The 16,755-nt window shown below is 46.0% G+C and overlaps 1 protein-coding gene across 11 annotated transcripts in view; it reads right to left on the bottom strand.

Annotated features, from left to right (window-relative positions):
* The window catches only part of MCPH1 (microcephalin 1), a 227,894-nt gene that overhangs the window by 141,364 nt on the left and 69,775 nt on the right, over nt 1-16,755 (bottom strand). For 9 of the 11 annotated variants that reach the window (XR_006058182.1, XM_060406927.1, XM_042241390.1 and 6 more), the window contains 2 exons: nt 16,196-16,233; nt 13,819-13,981 (listed from right to left, as the gene is read on the bottom strand). The exons of the other annotated variants lie outside the window; for them this stretch is intronic. Coding sequence is in view for 8 of the 9 variants with exons in the window: in XM_060406927.1 (XP_060262910.1) it covers nt 13,819-13,981; nt 16,196-16,233 (201 nt within the window). In the remaining variant the exon portion in view is untranslated. The remainder of the gene's footprint in view (nt 1-13,818; nt 13,982-16,195; nt 16,234-16,755) is intronic. 11 annotated transcript variants of the gene reach the window in all.

The raw sequence follows: 16,755 nt of genomic DNA, 5'->3' as shown, positions 1-16,755 counted from the left end.
CTGGGAGACACTGAAGGCAGAAGAAAGGGACAACAGAGGGTGAGATGGTTGGATGGCATCATCGATTCAATGGACACGAGTTTGAGCAAACTCTGGGAGATAGTGAAGGAGAGGGAAGACTGGCGTGCTGCAGTCCACGGGGTCACAAAGAGTTGGACATGACTGAGCAACTGGAAAACAACAACAATCCTTCCCCACATCAACTGGGGTTAAAAAACACACACACACACACACACACACAACCCTTTGTTGTAAGAGTCTGTGGAGACACAGAAACATATATTCAGCATTTGCAAATTTGTTTCCTATCCAAGAGTAACAAAACTGGTCACTGCTAATTTTAAAAATTTTAAGCTAATAACAGAACTATAAAAATAATATTATATTTTTCTCATCAGATCTCACAGATTCTTTGCCTCGGTTATAAGAGTAATTGATTTTCCTGAAACAATAAAACCTTAAGAGAATGTGCTACTAGGTCCATTGCTTTAACTTTTTCTAGAAAGAATAATGATATTTATGCTTTTTTTCCACAAAGAGACAGTATCATGTACTGTTTAACACAGAACCCAGGCAAGTGGGTTAAACCAATGCCCGTCTCTTTACAGGTTTGTGACAAGAGGCAAGTCAGTTAACCTTTTTATCATATGAAAATATTATGTATTATTATAGATTACAAAAATACCCATGTAGTTAATGCAAGTGCTGTGGCAATAAAGTTGTTTCTAGATTAAGCTTCAGGATAAAAAAACTGCGGCTATCAACAGTGTAACTTGTAATAACCATATAATAGGATGCTTAAGTCCTGAACACTTTAGAGCCAGAAAACAGAGGAGGTCTGGTCTCCCAGAAAGACCAACTTGAACTGGCTAAGTTTCAAGGCAACGATGTTTGCTCCAAAGTAAGTATTTCCAACACATCTCAGAACACCAAGAAATGTTTTCTATAATGCCATCAAGTCACTTAAAAAAAAAAACAAGCCTGTCCAGTAGTCTGCCTCGGTGAGGCAATTTTCCATGGGATTTTAAACTTGAGGTGAAATTCACAGAATACACAAGTAACCATTTTAGAGGGTTCCGCCCGGTGGCATTTAGCTTACTGTTGAGCAATCACCACCTCTGTCTAGTTTTGAAACTTCTGGGTCAGGCCAGGGATACACCCCGTACCCATTAAGCGGTTACTCCTCATCCGCTTCTCTCTTCCAGCCTGGTTAACTGTTATTCAGCCTTCTGTCCAAGGACCTTCCCCTTTCAGGTCCATCATATGAAAGGAATCTTACAATATGTGACCTTCTGGCTTCTTTCATTTGGCTTCAAGGTTTCAAGATTTGAAGGGAGACTAGCAACAGGTGTCAAAAAAACAAGCTTGTTTAATAACAGTAAACCAGTACTGAGTGTTCTCGGGACACGTCCTGCCTTACTCGCCACACAGCTGGAGAATGGCAAGGCTGGGAACAAAATTCACGCTTACCCACTAGTCTTTCGAAAACACAAAGAGGCGGCGTGCAGTCACAGAATGGATATACCAAAGTTCAAGGAAGCGAAAAATCAAAATAGCCTCTAGGCTACCTCTGGAATTAGATGTCAGAAAGTCCAAGGCCTATGGATGGAGGAAAAGCTGAATTCAAATCTCAAAGTCACCATTTGCAAGCACTGTGACTGTGAGCAATCTATTAGAACTGCTCAAGTTTCAGTTTCCACTTTGAAACACTGAGGCTATCAATAGTATAACTTTTAATAACCATGATGGGAAAGATTGAAGGTGGGAGGAGAAGGGGATGACAGAGGGTGAGATGGCTGGATGGCATCACCAACTCAATGGACATGAGTCTGAGCAGACTCCAGGAGATGGTGAGGGACTGGGAAGCCTGGTGTGCTGCAGTCCATGGGGTCACAAAGAGTCGGACACGACTTTGAACCACAACACTGACAAGCTGAGCGTACGTAAGTCTCCCAGCAAGGCAGCCCCACACTCTTTACTTTTCTATGTGACTAACATCGTACCCATTCTCAGACATGCTCACTGGGCACCAGCTCTTCCCTATGTGGTCCTGAGACCAGCAGCCAAAACATCACCTGGGGGCAAATGAAGAACCCAAGACCCAGACCCACTGAGTCAGAATCTGCATTTTAATAAGATCCTCCAGTGATTCACAGGTTTTTAAGGTTTGAAAAGCACTGCTTCAGCTGTCTCAAAAAAGGGGGTGGGGACATGGCAGGAAACCAAAAACTTAATACAACCTATTCAACCAAAACAAAAAAATTAGCAATAAAGTGCTAAAAATAAGTAGCTAAGAATTCTTCTCCCTTTTGTAAGAGATATTAACTTCACAGAGAGGAGATACCAGACGGGAAGAGGGAAAAAGAAGCTACATGTTGATACGTACTTGAACGTTCTTACAAAAGTGTCTGGCTGTATCATGTGCAGGCACTGAAGTTAGATTCATTCTGCTTATATTTTACCCAATCTTTTCCAGGCTGCGAAAATGAAGATGGGTTATTCTTGGATTTCAGAGCTTAACTGCTCACAATGAGCCACTTTTTACATATTGCTCAGTAGAGAGCATGGTGACCCGGAATTTCACCAGGGTACTTAAATGTGAAGTCCAAACATCTTTATAAATAACACAAGCTCTACTTTTCTTATCAAAATGAAAACAAAGAAATAAATATAACACATTCCAATGTAACTAAAATAAATAGCAGAAACATTACTGTATGAAAACAAAGTAGAAATTATTATTATCATCACTGACAATAAACCAAATATTATGGCTACTAAGAGCAATCACTGTTTTTTGTTCTTTCCGTGAATTTGAGTTATAAGATGGTTTTCCTTAAATGAGCATCAGGTCATCTTATTTTCATGAATCTTAACAAGAAACACACGAACTACATGGGCACTTCTGTAATTTATAATGATGTACAATCTTTTTAAATGACATTTTTAGCTCAGAGGCTAGAAGAAATTCCAAGACTTTTAAAAGAAATAACAGTATGTTCAGCCACCCATCTGCTCACTCATTCACTCTGCTACAGAGTGCTGCGCCTCACGCCCCAGCCCAAGTCCTGGGCCACGTAAGACAAGACAGGCACAGCCTCTGTCCTGAAGAGCTTGTGATCACTAAACAACCGGTGTCTGCCACCCAGGTGCTGCCGTCACACCCGAAACAGCCCTGGTCTGGTCCTAGACCCTTGTGCCAAGGAGGGTATGGCCAAAACTCTCCTCATGAGTTTTACTACCAAAAATACTGCTCACAGTTTAACAATGAAATGTTTTACTTCAAGAAGGCATCCATGGATTGAAGGCAAAAGGAGAGGAGGGCGGCAGAGGATGAGACGGTTGGATGGCATCACCGACTCAATGGACATGAACTTGGGTGAACTCTGGGAGAAAGTGAGGGGCAGGGAGGCCTGGCACGCTGCAGTCCATGGGGTTGCAAAAAGCCAGACACAACTTAGTGACTGAACAACAACAAAAGGAAAAAAGTCCTGCACATAAATTAACACTTATGTATTAGTCTCTCTTGTTGTTATCATCCAGTGAGACCAAATGAGCAACACATGGCTGCTCCCTGGAAGAAACACTAAGACAAACCTAGACGGCATGTTAAAAGCAGAGTCATCCCTCTGCCAGCGAAGGTCCCTATAATCAAAGCTGTAGTTTTTCCAGTAGTCATGTACGGATGTGAGAGCTGGACCATAAAGAAGGCTGAGCACCAAAGAACTGGTGCTTTTGAACTGGAAAAGACCCTGATGCTGGGAAGGACTGAGGGCAGGAGGAGAAGGAGGCAACAGAGGATGAGATGGTTGGATGGCATCACTGACTCAATGGATATGAGTCTGAGCAAACTCTGGGAGATGGTGATGGACAGGGAAGCCTGGTGTGCTGCAGTCCAGGGGGTCGCAAAGAGTTGGACACGACTGAGCAACTGAACAACAATGAAACGAAGATAAACTGGCTATAGGAAACAAAGCCGGTGGAGATGCGCTTCTCTAGTCACTGAAGGCCCTCTCCCAGGCTGTGTGATACGGCAGGCAGCCCGTGAGGAAGGCAGGAAGGACCTTGTGAAGGACAGAAGCATCTCCTCCTGCCCCACTTCACAAGAGCCAATGACTGCGTTTGTGTGTCTCAGGTCTGTGAACTCTCTGAGAACAACCAGTGCTTGATAGATTATCAGGTTATGCAAACTTTAATATTCAAGCACAGCATTATCTGTTCTTGCAAAAGAATACAGATCAATTCAAAAGAACTAAGATGTAGATCTATCATGCCATCTAAGGCAAGCTGCTAGTTCAGCTGCAAAATCACTTTTATGTATGTCTTATTATCTGGTAAAGAAGAGCTGAGAAGGTTTTCTGTAGGGAACCTTCCACGGCAATGAATTTTAGGAGAAACTCATTGTGTGGATCACACATAGTAAGCATCAGGTAGCAAAATGCTGTCAATTCTGTTTTGAAAGACATTACAATGGTTTTTAAAACTCCAGCACTTCTCTCATCAGCTCTCTTCAAAATGCCACTATTCCCACTGAAGCCCAGTTCACAGAGGGGACTCATGCAGAGATGGAGAGAGGTTAAGTCTGATGCTCTGCCTGGTTCTACGTCCGAGAGATGGTGAGGGACATGGAAGCCCGGCGTGCTGCAGTCCACAGCGTCTCAAAGAGTCCAGCACAGTGACTGAACAATAAGGATGCTCTGTGGCAATCTATGGCGACTCTGGTTAGAGCTCAGAAACCTTACAGAATGGCAGTTCAGAGTTCCCAAGGTCACTGACAGCCATTGTGACGATGCAGGGCTGAATCTCACTTTCGAAAAGTCCCAGAGAATGAAATCACGGCTGCATTTTCTGGTGAAAACCTGAAGGTGAAACTTTCATGCTGTTGCTGAAGGAGAGCACTGCTTCCTTGGGACGCCAGAGACACAGAGGAGTCTAGGGATTCAGCGGAAAGTTGCAAAGGTTAAATAACGAAGATGTAACTTTAGGTGTAACTGAAGCTTTTTCTGAAACTGAGCTTGGAATTTGTGATTCAGTTCCACGGAGACTAAGTGGAGATCCTAGAATTCTCAAGCATAAAGTGAGGAAGAGATAATGTGAGGTTCGGGAAAGTTAAGAACTGGCACTTCTGCTTGGCTGCCCCAAGTTAAGCAAAATAAAATAGAAACAGCGAGAGCCCTGAAGGCCGTGTTTTGAAACGGATGGGCACTAAACAGGATGGGGTCTCTGGGTCTCTCGCATGTAGCATTATGCATTTACACTGCCTGCCGAACACAGAGACCTCTGCTTTAACATACAGAACCTTAATCTGGTATCTCCCTCCCTCCTTAATACTCTGGCCACCAGATATGAAGAACTGACTCACTGCAAAAGATCCTGATGCTGATAAAGACTGAAGGCAGGAGGAGAAGGGGGGCAACAGAGGATGAGATGGTTGGATGGCATCACTGAATCAATGGACGTGAGTTTGAGGAAAACTTGGGAGTTGGTGAAGGACAGGGAAGCCTGGCGTGCTGCAGTCCATGGGGTCACAGAGGTGGACACAGCTTAGCGACTGAACAACAACAAGCCGACAGGTCCCCCTTCACATCCGTCCGCAGTGGTGAGGCTGCGGGCAAGCCCGCTCCGCCAGGGTGGGATGGGCACACCTGGTGGGCTGAGAGGGTGGTGGATGGGGTGCCGGAGTCCTGCAGGCCGCCACTTTCCGGGGCCCCAGAGGAGGGGTTGGGCACTCTACAGGAACCACAAGGGAAAGGAGCAGGGAGGCAGGCTCTGTGTCAGTCCTCAAACAGAATCCATTATTTTGACAGAAAAAAGTGTCAGAGTAGGTGTGCTCTGAGATGACTGCTTCTACCCAGTGCCTTAGGGTAGTATCTTTATCAAGCCTGTTTCAAAGAGTCAATCCTGATATCCAAGTCAGAAGGGCTACTTTTCCTAGTGTCTCCACCACTAAACACAACAGTGTTTATCATCTCACGGGGTCCAGGAGACAGAGGATGTGAAAATGCTTTTTAAAATGTAAGTGCTTCATCAAAATATAATCTCTGGCACAGTCAAAATGACTTTGGAATCAAACCAAGTAAGATCTGAAGACCCGAGGTGGAGCTCTCACATCATCAGCGCCTCGCAGCCAATAAATGTTAGCTAGAGAATGCAGGGAAACAGCTCGGGAACCCTGGCCACAGGCACACTGCATAAGTGCATTCTGTCTAAAAATGACTCATGGTTAGTCCACTCACTTCAGGTTTATAAAGAAAAGAGAGAAGACAGTTTCAGGATGTATTCCTCCTGAGCAGTCTCAGGAGGACAGGGATGTACCAGGGAAAAGGCCGGATTCCAGTCTGGTTTCAGCACTGGCTGTGAGCTCAGAAGGGTGACTAAGCATTCTTCGAGTGACACACAGGCACGGGCTTCAGGGACTACAGGGATTACAGCCCATTTCATTCTACCTCAGACAGTTGACCCTGCGCTCACCCTAATAACGTACATCTCTCAGATGCATCGCCTACTGAGGTCAGTGTGGAAAAGTCCAAACGGAATCACCGTATTTCAAGACAACCGACCCGCCAGGACATCACGTTTTGATTTATGACGTCCTTGACTGTGAAGTGCTTCTCTACTTTTCTGTTACAAGTTACACTGCCTTGAAATTTGGCTGCAAGACTGATGAAGCTTCTAAGCCCTGAATTTGCATTTATAAGAGACTTAGCTTTAAGTGTCCCCATCAAGCCTAACTCAAAAGCAGTCAGAATCAACACTTTCTAACCTGAACACAGAGGGTGAGTCACTCCTGTGTGTGTCTGAAAGGGGACAGAGCGGCGTGTACTGGAAGCAGAGGGGAGAAGAAGTCGCAGGGCCCCCTCTCCTGGGACAGAGGGCATGCAGGTGGGGCGGAATTCAGGTAATGCCAGGAAGAGTGAGGCAGACACTAAGTAAGTGAAAGACGCTTCTTCTGGAGAATTCAAGGAGCCCCACACTTAAACAAAATATAACAAACTAGTCTAAAGGGACACTCTGGTAAAACCAATTTCTCTCTTTTTCTTTTGTGTTACTTCCTGTCCCTCTTGAACAGGACACAGGCCTACATTTCTGTTTCTGACAGACAACTCGATCATGAAGCAGGAAAAAAGTTACTTGCTTTGCTGAAAACAGCAGAGTGAACAGTGAAAGGAGGAACTGCGGTAAACAAGCTGAAGATGCCAACATGGTTTTCTCAAACACACACACAAAAGATTAAGTAAAAATCCAAAATGAATTGTGTTATAAAATCACCATAATTTTTTGGATATGATAAACCGGGCCACATACAACCATCTAATTTTAAAGAGCTGTTAGAATTCTCCTTTACAAAAAATTTCCAGAGAATACCACACAAACCCTGAAATAAAAACATTCCCAGTGATGTTTTTCTTGGAGGCGAGTTGATAGCGCTCGCCAAAAGGAATATTTTAAGAATCCCCCAAATTGCATTGGGGACGAGCAGAAAGGAGGCAGACCACAGGGAGAGAGTCGTTCCTTTTACACAAAGATATGAGATCCTTCAGGAAGCGTGTGGATTCTTCTAGCACTGACCCGAACAGAAGCCGTCACCTTCGAAGCTCCTGCCCAGAGTCACGAACAAGTCGCTGATCGTTGTGCTGTGTGTTAAGTTTTAGAAACTACCCTGTGTGGCTCTGTAAACAGCAGGCGCAACTTCTGTCTCTCAGAACAGCTTATCACGTTTGTTTGCTTGAATTATTTTAGAAAATCAAAGGAGGCCATTCAAGAATCAGGGAGCATGTCTGTCTTATTTAAGATGGAGTTGGACAGGGAAAGGGGTTCAGTTCGTGTCTACGGTGTTTTCCAAGGCCTTCATCTATAAGCATCAGTGAACGCGTCACAACCCGCCCCCCCCCCCGCCCCCCACCACTAGAGGAAGCCTCTGAGTCATCACAATTACATGACCAGGCATTTTTCTTTAAGCCGCAGCGTATCCTGTGCTTTTCGGTTTCCCAGGGGTTGGTGTTTTCCACACATTGGGAGGGTTTGCGCATCGCTGGGAAGCTGTATGCATAGACACGAATTCCAAAACTATCTTTGGAACCTGACAGCAACTGCTTGGAGAAATAGTACCCTGAAGGTTCTGGAGAAGATCAGCACCACAGTGCCTTCCAGGGAAGTGGGCTCTCAAGCACACTGAAATCCTCCAGTCGGCCTCTGAATCAGGAAAGACACAAGGATGGATGCAGATGCTCCCCCCGCAGTGCCCACCCAGACCATCCCCATGTCCAGCCTCCCTCACTTAGTCCTCAACCAAGTGCTCACTTGTCCAGAGCAAGTGCCTTTGGTCAATTTAGGGTTAATGTACTCTTTCCCGGAGAAGGCAATGGCAACCCACTCCAGTACTCCTGCCTGGAAAATCCCATGGACGGAGGAGCCTGGTGGGCTGCAGCCCATGGGGTCGCTAACAGTCGACCCGACAGAGCGACTTCACTCTCACTTTTCACTTTCATGCACTGGAGAAGGAAATGGCAACCCACTCCAGTGTTCTTGCCTGGAGAATCCCAGGGACGGGGGAGTCTGGTGGGCTGCCGTCTCTGGGGTCGCACAGAGTTGGACATGACTGAAGTGACTCAGCAGTACTCTTTCCCTATATAAGGCTATGGGGACAGGATACAGCAGTTGATTTTTACAGTTCTTGTAGGAGGTTACTAAGTTATTTCTGTTGTAAGGCTAACGTGCTAAATCCCTACTTTTTGTCAGGTGCCTCAAGGAGCACCACACATCTTTAACTCTTAGCTTCACGCGATCCTATGAAGGACATCCTGTCACTGGGTGTGTCTTACAAAGGAGGAGCCGCAGCTCAGGGAGACAGGATGTCTTCCCTAAGGCTGCCCAGCCGGAAAGGTTCCCGGCACCCGGGCGGCTCAGCACCCTCTGTCTCATTTTCCTTGCTGTTGTTCATCACTAAGTCATGTCCGACTCTTTGTGACCACATGGACGGCAGCATACCAGACTCACCTGTCCTTCACTATCTCCTGGAGCTTGCTCAGACTAATGTCTGTTGAGTCAATGATGCCTCAGATCTTGTCTGCTGATGCCCCCTTCTCCTCCTGCCCTCAATCTTTCCCAGCATCAGGGTCTTTTCCAATGAGTCAACTCTTCGCATGAAGTGGCCAAAGTATTGGAGTTTCAGCTTCAACATCAGTCCTACCAATGAACACCCAGGATCTCCTTTAGGATAGACTGGTTGGATCTCCTTGCAGTCCAAGGGACACTCAAGAGTCTTCTTGAACACCACAGTCCAAAAGGATAATTCTTCGGTGCTCAGCCTTATTTAGGGTTCAACTCTCACATCTGTACATGGAAAACCACAGCTTTAACTAGACAGATCTTTGTCAGCAAAATGATGTCTTTGTTTTTTAATATGCGGCCTAGGTTTGTCATAGCTTTTCTTCCAAGGAGCAAGCGTCTTTTAATTTCATGGCTGCAATCACCATCCTCAGTGATTTTGGAGCCTAAGAAAATAAAAGTCTGTCTCTGTTTCCATTGTTTCCCCATCTCTTTGCCATGAAGCGATGGGACTGGATGCCATCTTAGCGTTTTGAATGTTGAGATTCAAGCCTCCTTTTTCACTCTCCTCTCTCCCTTTCATCAAGAGGCTGTTTAGTTCTTCTTCTCTTTCTGCCATAAGGGTGGTGTCATCTGCGTATCTGAGGTTGTTGATATTTCTCCTGGCAATCATGACGACAGCTTGTGGTTCGTCCAGCCTGGCAATTCACACCATTTTCTCTGGGGATGATTAAACTCCCCAATCAGGGGGCAGCAGGGTAGCTCACCATTTCGCTGTCCTGAACTTATTATTCCTTAGGGGAAACTGATGGGAGCCTCCACGCAGAGCAAGCACATCTGGGTTCACACGTGCACACAGACGTACAATGAAGCTGCGTTTCCAGTGCAGTCCTTTTCACTCCATCCTCTCCCTCTGAACAGCTACCTGTGTATTCCAGTCTTCTTAGTAGAAGGCACTGGACGTATGAGACATTAGACAAGTGAAATATATTAACCTGTCAGAAGTCGTATCTTCCAGAAGAACCGGTGGCTTAATTAGTGGCTTAAAAAGGGCAAAATTCCATTAAATTTTGAAGAAACTGCTTTACCACTGTGTGAAATCATCACGTGTGCTGTGATCTGTCACTTAGGTGTGTCCGACTCTTTGTGACCCGATGGACTGTAGCCCGCCAGGCTCCCCGTCCATGGGATTCTCCAGGCAAGAACACTGGAGTGGGTTGCCATACTCTCCTCCAGGGGTTCTTTCCAAGCCAGGGATTGAACCCAGGCCTCCCACATTGCAAGCAGATTCTTTCCCATCTGAGCCACCAGGGAAGCCCTGAAATCATTATACTGGCAGGTAAAATGTGCTACTTAAAATGTTAACCGAATGCTGTCCTGCACTGTCTTGCTAGTGTTAAAACCCTGACTGAGGCAGGCTCCTGGCTTTGGCACTAATACAGCCCCGCCCCAGTCTTGCCTTTGCTCAAGTCTTGGGGGTCCACAGCCAACCGTCCCCTGTGGCTCAGCCTCGCTCTGGGCCAGCACCGTGGGCGAGCTCTGTGTCAGGAAGAACATGCAGAGTTTGGGGATGGCTGGAGGCCCAGGGTGACCTACTCTAGGTCTTTCTGTGAGCAACTCCTCTTTAGTTTTTTCTCAGTGAGCTCTATTTTTGACCAGTCTGTCTCCTTGCTTACAATGACCAAACCCCGTTCTGAAGATTAAAAGTCCCACATGAAGGTGTAGACAGGATCCCTTCCGGAGGGGCGGGAGGGAGACCTCTGAGGGCGAACCTGGCCCAGGCACCCTCCCCCTGGGGCTCCCTGAAGTCTCGGGCTCCTCAACGTGCAGATGCACCACACCAGGCTCTGCATCTCACATGGCCTTCCTCCTTCTGGGTCTTTCTAAACATACAGAATTCAAATCAATTAAAAGTCATCAGCCAGGGACACAGTAGTGTTACACGGCCCTGATGGAAATAACACATCGGCATTATCGTGAGAGCAGGCAGAAGAAGGGCCCTGCAGCTATCCTTGGAGGAGTCCCAGGGGTCTGTGACCTGCCTCGAAGACAGGAGCTTTACAGGTGCAGTGACACTCAGGACCTCAAGATGGGAGGTGCTCTGGTTTATCCGGGGGGCTCTGCGAGACCACGAGGGTCCCAATAAATGAATGATGGAGGCAGGAAGTCAGAGACGTGACCAGTGAAGCAGAGGCTGGTGACATCACGGCTGGAAGGGGCTGCGAGCCACGGGCCGTGGGCGGCCCGCAGAAGCTGAAGGGGGCAGGAAGCAGGAGCTCTCCCAGAGCCTCCAGCAGGGACAGAGCCCCACAGCACCTGGCTGTGAGTCCGGGAAGCCTATGTAGGCTGCTGACCTCAGAGGCTGTGAGAATTCAGGTTGGGTTGGGGGGGAGGCGGTTATCCTCTAAATTTGTAGTAATTTAACATGGCCGAGGACCACTAACACAGTACCACGGACCCTGCAGGCATGTGCCTCCAGTTCTGTGCTTTGCCTTCTAAACTGTCCCAGCTGGGCTGTCCCGTTTTCCACATACACATCTGAGAGTCAGCCTGTGCGTCATCAGTGAAGCCTGTGAGTGTGAGCAGGAACACGCTATATCTGCAGAGCACTTTAGGGGAGAGGGTCTTTGAACCGTACTGAGTCTTCCGGTCCTTGTGCACGATCTGTCTCTGCCGGCTCCAACCCTCCAGGCCAGAGTCTGCACACCCTTTTCTGTTGGATTTAAACTTAAGTATGTCAATGTTGGGGCTTCCCCCGTGGCTCAGAGGTAAAGAATCTTCCTGTCAATGCAGGAGACCTGGGTTCGATCCCAGGGTTGGAAAGATGCCCTGGAGGAGAAAATGACAACCTATTCTAGCATCTTCGCCTGGAGAATCCCATGGACAGAGGAGCCTGGCCACAGTCCAGGGAGTCACAAAGAATCAGGCACAAGTGAGCAACTAAACACCACCACCATCTTAGTGTTGACCGTGTACGACTGAATCCTTGTTTGCCAACAATTTGCTGACCTCACTTATTAATCCTGAGAGCTTTCTGGTGGATTTGCTGCAGTTTCCACACAGACTCTCATGTGGTCTGAGAACAGAGGTAGCTCCCTCTCTTCCCCGCTATAACCTAAATGTCTTTTAGTTCCTTTTCTTGGCTTATTACTGCACTTACACTTAGTCCGCTCACTATGTCACCGTGGGCAAGGCTCCTCCCTCGGGCAGGAAGGCCCAGGCAGGCAGTCCCGCCTGAGCACAGGAAGTTTATCAGATAACGTTTCACTTCCCGCCTTGCTCACGGATAGCAGTTAATCCCACAGAGAGAGGCTAATTTCACACAGTGGCCTGATGTTGAGTGCACACCTGGCTCTGTTTCTACATATGATCAGTGGTGGAACCCTGGCAGGACTTGGGGCAGAAACCGGGGCACCCAGGCAGGGCTTCCCGCGCCCGGTAGCGGGGAGGGCGAGCCCTCATGCCCACGCCCTCCACTGGCTCTGCATTCCAGGAGGACAAGCTGGTACAGAACAGAGCACAGCTGCCTGGCCTCATAAAAGATAATGTCTTCCTCTGAGACATGAGGGAAGGAAGAGGTGACTGATAAACAGAGACACTGTGAATTGGAGAGAAAGCAAACAGGATATTCATTCACAGAGGCTGGAGCTATTAATGACATTGCATACAAAGAAATGTGGACCAGTACTTTGTATATAATTAAGTAAGATAATTCCTAATTGTTGCCTAGACAAACAGGACTTTGTGGGGGGAATTCCAACCTTTTCCACTTCATGACTCCAACCACTAATATCTTAAACCTCACACACCAGAGAGAGATGCAGGTTAAATCATAACAAGGGAAAAAGACCACACCTGAACTTGCAAATATATCTGCTGTTTATTTGCATATTATAATTCTATTGGCTTAAACTAACAGAGCATTCTCAGGTGGCTCAGTGGCAAAGAATCTGCCTGCAATGTAGGAGATGCAGATTTGATTCTTGGGTTGGGAAGATCTCCTGGAGAAGGAAACAGCAACCCACTCTGGTATTCTTGCCTGGGAAGTTCCATGGACAGAGGAGCCTAACGGGCTACAGTCCACAAGGTCACAAAAGAATTGGCATGACTTAGCGACTAAACAACAGCAGTAGCGGGAGGAGAAGGGAGGCTGGGTACTTAGCAGATGTAAAATAGTGACGCAAGTAACCAAGGATGCTACCCTCATCAGACAGTAATGCTTTGGAGTGACCACGGGTTGTGGGTCAAAGTAAAAATAGAAAGAGTAAGAAACAATTTCAATTTCAATAATAATGGGGAAAAAAATGACTTAAAAAACCCTCTCAAACTCTGCATTTAATACACAGAAATAAGGGCAAGTAATGTTAAAGATAGACATGCATAGATAATAACATATCCAAACGGGATTAAACGAACATGTCTCTCAGTAAGTAGACCCATCTGTGAAAACAATCACGGAATTCCTTTGGCTTTTTAAACCATCGCTAACATAGGTCACATTAATTCTCGGTCAAGCACAGAACAAAGAGCATTTGACTGTGAGAACATGCACTGGGCGTTCTCATTCCAAGTCTGCTCTAATCTTACATCTTCTCGTGGCCGTGAGCTCTTTACCTGGAAACCTACCTGCTCATCCTCCTGGGGACCATCAGGGCTGGAGGCGAGGACAATCAGGGGAGAGAGGGCGGGACTAACACGGACCTGCCGGCCACTCAGCCGGGGGCGAGCACCTGGGGCGCGCATGCGTACTGTGCGGACGCGGAGGCTTACCCACTCGAAGGACAGGATCCAGCAGCCGCGCGCTATGCCCAGCAGCACGCTCAGGGTGCGGCGCGGCTTCCCGGCCAGCACGTGCGTGGTGCTGCCACACACCTCCCGCGCCAGTGAGAAGCCCTTCAGTTTGCTCACGACCTGGATCACCACGCTGTACTTTCTGTGAAGCGGGGAGAAAAATCAACACACGGTTGGATGTGTTTCCTATGCATAAACATCAAGGGGATTACAAAGAACTAAAATGTAAAAAAACTAGGAAAAAATGTACACTGATTTCTTCTGTGGTTCTCGTTTCCCTGCAATTCATAACTTGAAATCTAGGGGAAATAAATTTCAGATCTCAACTCCAACTGTCTGTTCTAGTGGCTAAGAAATAGCGGCTCCAAAGCTAAAAGCGGTTTCCCCAGGTGCCCGGCGGGGCCGGCCAGCCCCCTGCACCAGGCCTCCTCGACACCCAGACCCGGTAGTGTGTACTTTTGAGTCCTGTCGGACTTAGTTTTTGCACTGTCAGAACCAAGATCCTCACTTATTTTATTTTAAAAATGAAACATTTATCAAGAGTCAAACATATAATTTTATATGTCTTGTTTATTAAAACTTCGGATTAAACTTAAGCTCATCACTGTTTATCTTCTGATTTGTCATTCCATTAATGCCTTAAGTACCCTTTTTCATCTTTAAATATTTCTCTTCCCTAACTTTCTTCCCAAATCACTCTTCATATTCCCTTTCTTCCTTCTACGATCACCTTTCTATCATGCCTTTAACGTTGACATGTTGCTTTTCCCCCTCTCTGCCAGCAGCTTTGGGAAATCCCTGCCAAAACATGAACACCACGTAGGCTTTCTGAGCCACACTGTGACGTGCACAGTGAGTTAAGAAACTTTTCGCCTCCAAAAATTACATTCCAAAAGGAAAGAGGCAGTTTTGTCCATGATTACGCACATTGTCTCCAACTATCTCCTGCTTATATTATGGCATTTCTCAGTTATGATGATCTGGGCTTTGCCGATCACAAGACCTATTTCTTCACTTGTGAAATACAAGGCCTGACCTCTACCCTGGTGAGAATTTTCCAGGGATCCCCAGGGTGTAGCAGATGGATGAGTCAGGACCGGACACATCACTTTGACCAGAGGATATATGCTTACTGGAGTTGCAGAAAATGTTTAAATCGGGGGAGGGGTACAAAATGCAAATAAAACAATAGCAAAAAGCAGTGAAAACCTCTAAGCCAGATGCTCCCTAGAAACCTGTTCCTCCATATCTGATTTTGTCATTCCAAGTCTTGGGAGCTTCTAGCTCTTCGCTGGATGTGCTAATCAATAACAAGGATCCTTGCAAAACACGGCTAATCAATATGACCTTAGAACATCTAAGTCTTGTTCTTACCTTCTGACAAGTATTTGTGGGGCAGGAATGAATCAAAAAGAGATTCAAAATGGCCTAAATGAAGAGTTTGACTTTCAAACCTTTGATTGAGAAAATAGCTATCAATGTTTTTTTTGTTTTTCAAATTTGGGGCAAAAATGTAGACTTTTAAAAATGTTAGACCAATATTCAATTATTCGTTTCTGTATTAAACTATTTAGGATGACCAATGTATTTCACAAGACGTAAAAAGAACCGTGAGCGTGCTTCTTTTTCACTAGATAACATGTGGGTTTTGAAGGACCAGTCCTTTTCACTTCATGCCACAGGTGGGACGGGATCCCGCTACCCAGAGTCTTGGAAGCATGCACTTTCTGCAGCCTGTTTTTCACTGAGATGTCCCAGTGTTTTGATGGATATCTTAAAGCCCTAAAATTTCTGCTATTAAAAAAAATTTTTTTTTCCTCTTTAAATAAAAATTCAAAAATCTGTTGCAAAGAATAAGGCATGGTATTTTTTTTGGATGTGCAACATTGTGCTAATGTTTAAGGGAGATGATAAGAGTGCGCTAGGGAGCTGTGAATGCTTCCAGCAGATGTGCAGACAGCTGCTTTACCACAGTGGTAGAAAGCGTCCCACTAAAGCATTTCTTTAAGATCTTGAAGGGAAGTGCTTCCACCAGCGAGGCTCCACTTACGGGGCCTTCCCGGGGTGGGGGTTGTGGACTCGCAGAGCCATGCAGATCAAGCCGAGCAAGAGGAGCGGCAAACACTAAAACGCCTCTAAATGCCGTCCAAGCCGCTCAAAGGTCTTCGTGGTGAACCGTTCACAGCCTTTTCACCACCTCTCTTATTTCCAGTGCTCTTCTGACTCCAGTATTAATTACAGAGAGCAACATGGACATAGCACAGACGTGAGGGCTGCCCAAGTGCCAGCACAGTTTATGAACGAAAAGTCCAAACTCTGTATCGAGGAGAAAGTTATCAAAACAACGAGTACTTACTCAGATGGCATGCTTGTCATGACTAATGTTCTTGTTGGCTACGGATGTCAAAAGAGAAGGAACAAAAAACAGTCAAAAATATAAAAAGTATTTTTCCCACAGAAATAAACTTTGTTTTCTGAAAAGTTACATCACTTAAAAGTAAACATTTAAGCATATATCAAAGGAAAAAAACTTTATATTCCTGGAAAAAAAAAAAATAGCCCAAAAGAGAGAAATCCAGATACTATCCCCAAACCAATCCAAAATAATCCAGGACATGAGGTGGAAGAGAAAAAAACAGTTGCCCTCCAGAAATTCATTCTACCAGTTGCCTAGTGGGCCTCCACAGGTGCCAAACTGTTAATACGCTTCCAAGGAAGCAGAGTGTAAGAGAGACATTTTTCTTGCATCCTTAGAAACCATTTTTCCTGAGGCTTCTAGGCAACCATATTCTTAGTCTCAGATGTAAGTACACAATAATGTTCAAGCTTCTGCTACCTGACTCAAGCAGGTTCTTTCATCCCTTCCACACAAGCACAGATAATGGAACTGCTTATTTGTGTATTGGCATCTCCTAT

Source organism: Ovis aries, chromosome 26, assembly GCF_016772045.2.
Source record: "Ovis aries strain OAR_USU_Benz2616 breed Rambouillet chromosome 26, ARS-UI_Ramb_v3.0, whole genome shotgun sequence".
NCBI classification, from domain to species: Eukaryota; Metazoa; Chordata; class Mammalia; order Artiodactyla; family Bovidae; genus Ovis; species Ovis aries.
Note: the sequence above shows the minus strand (reverse complement) of the source record. Positions and strands in the feature narration are given on the sequence as shown.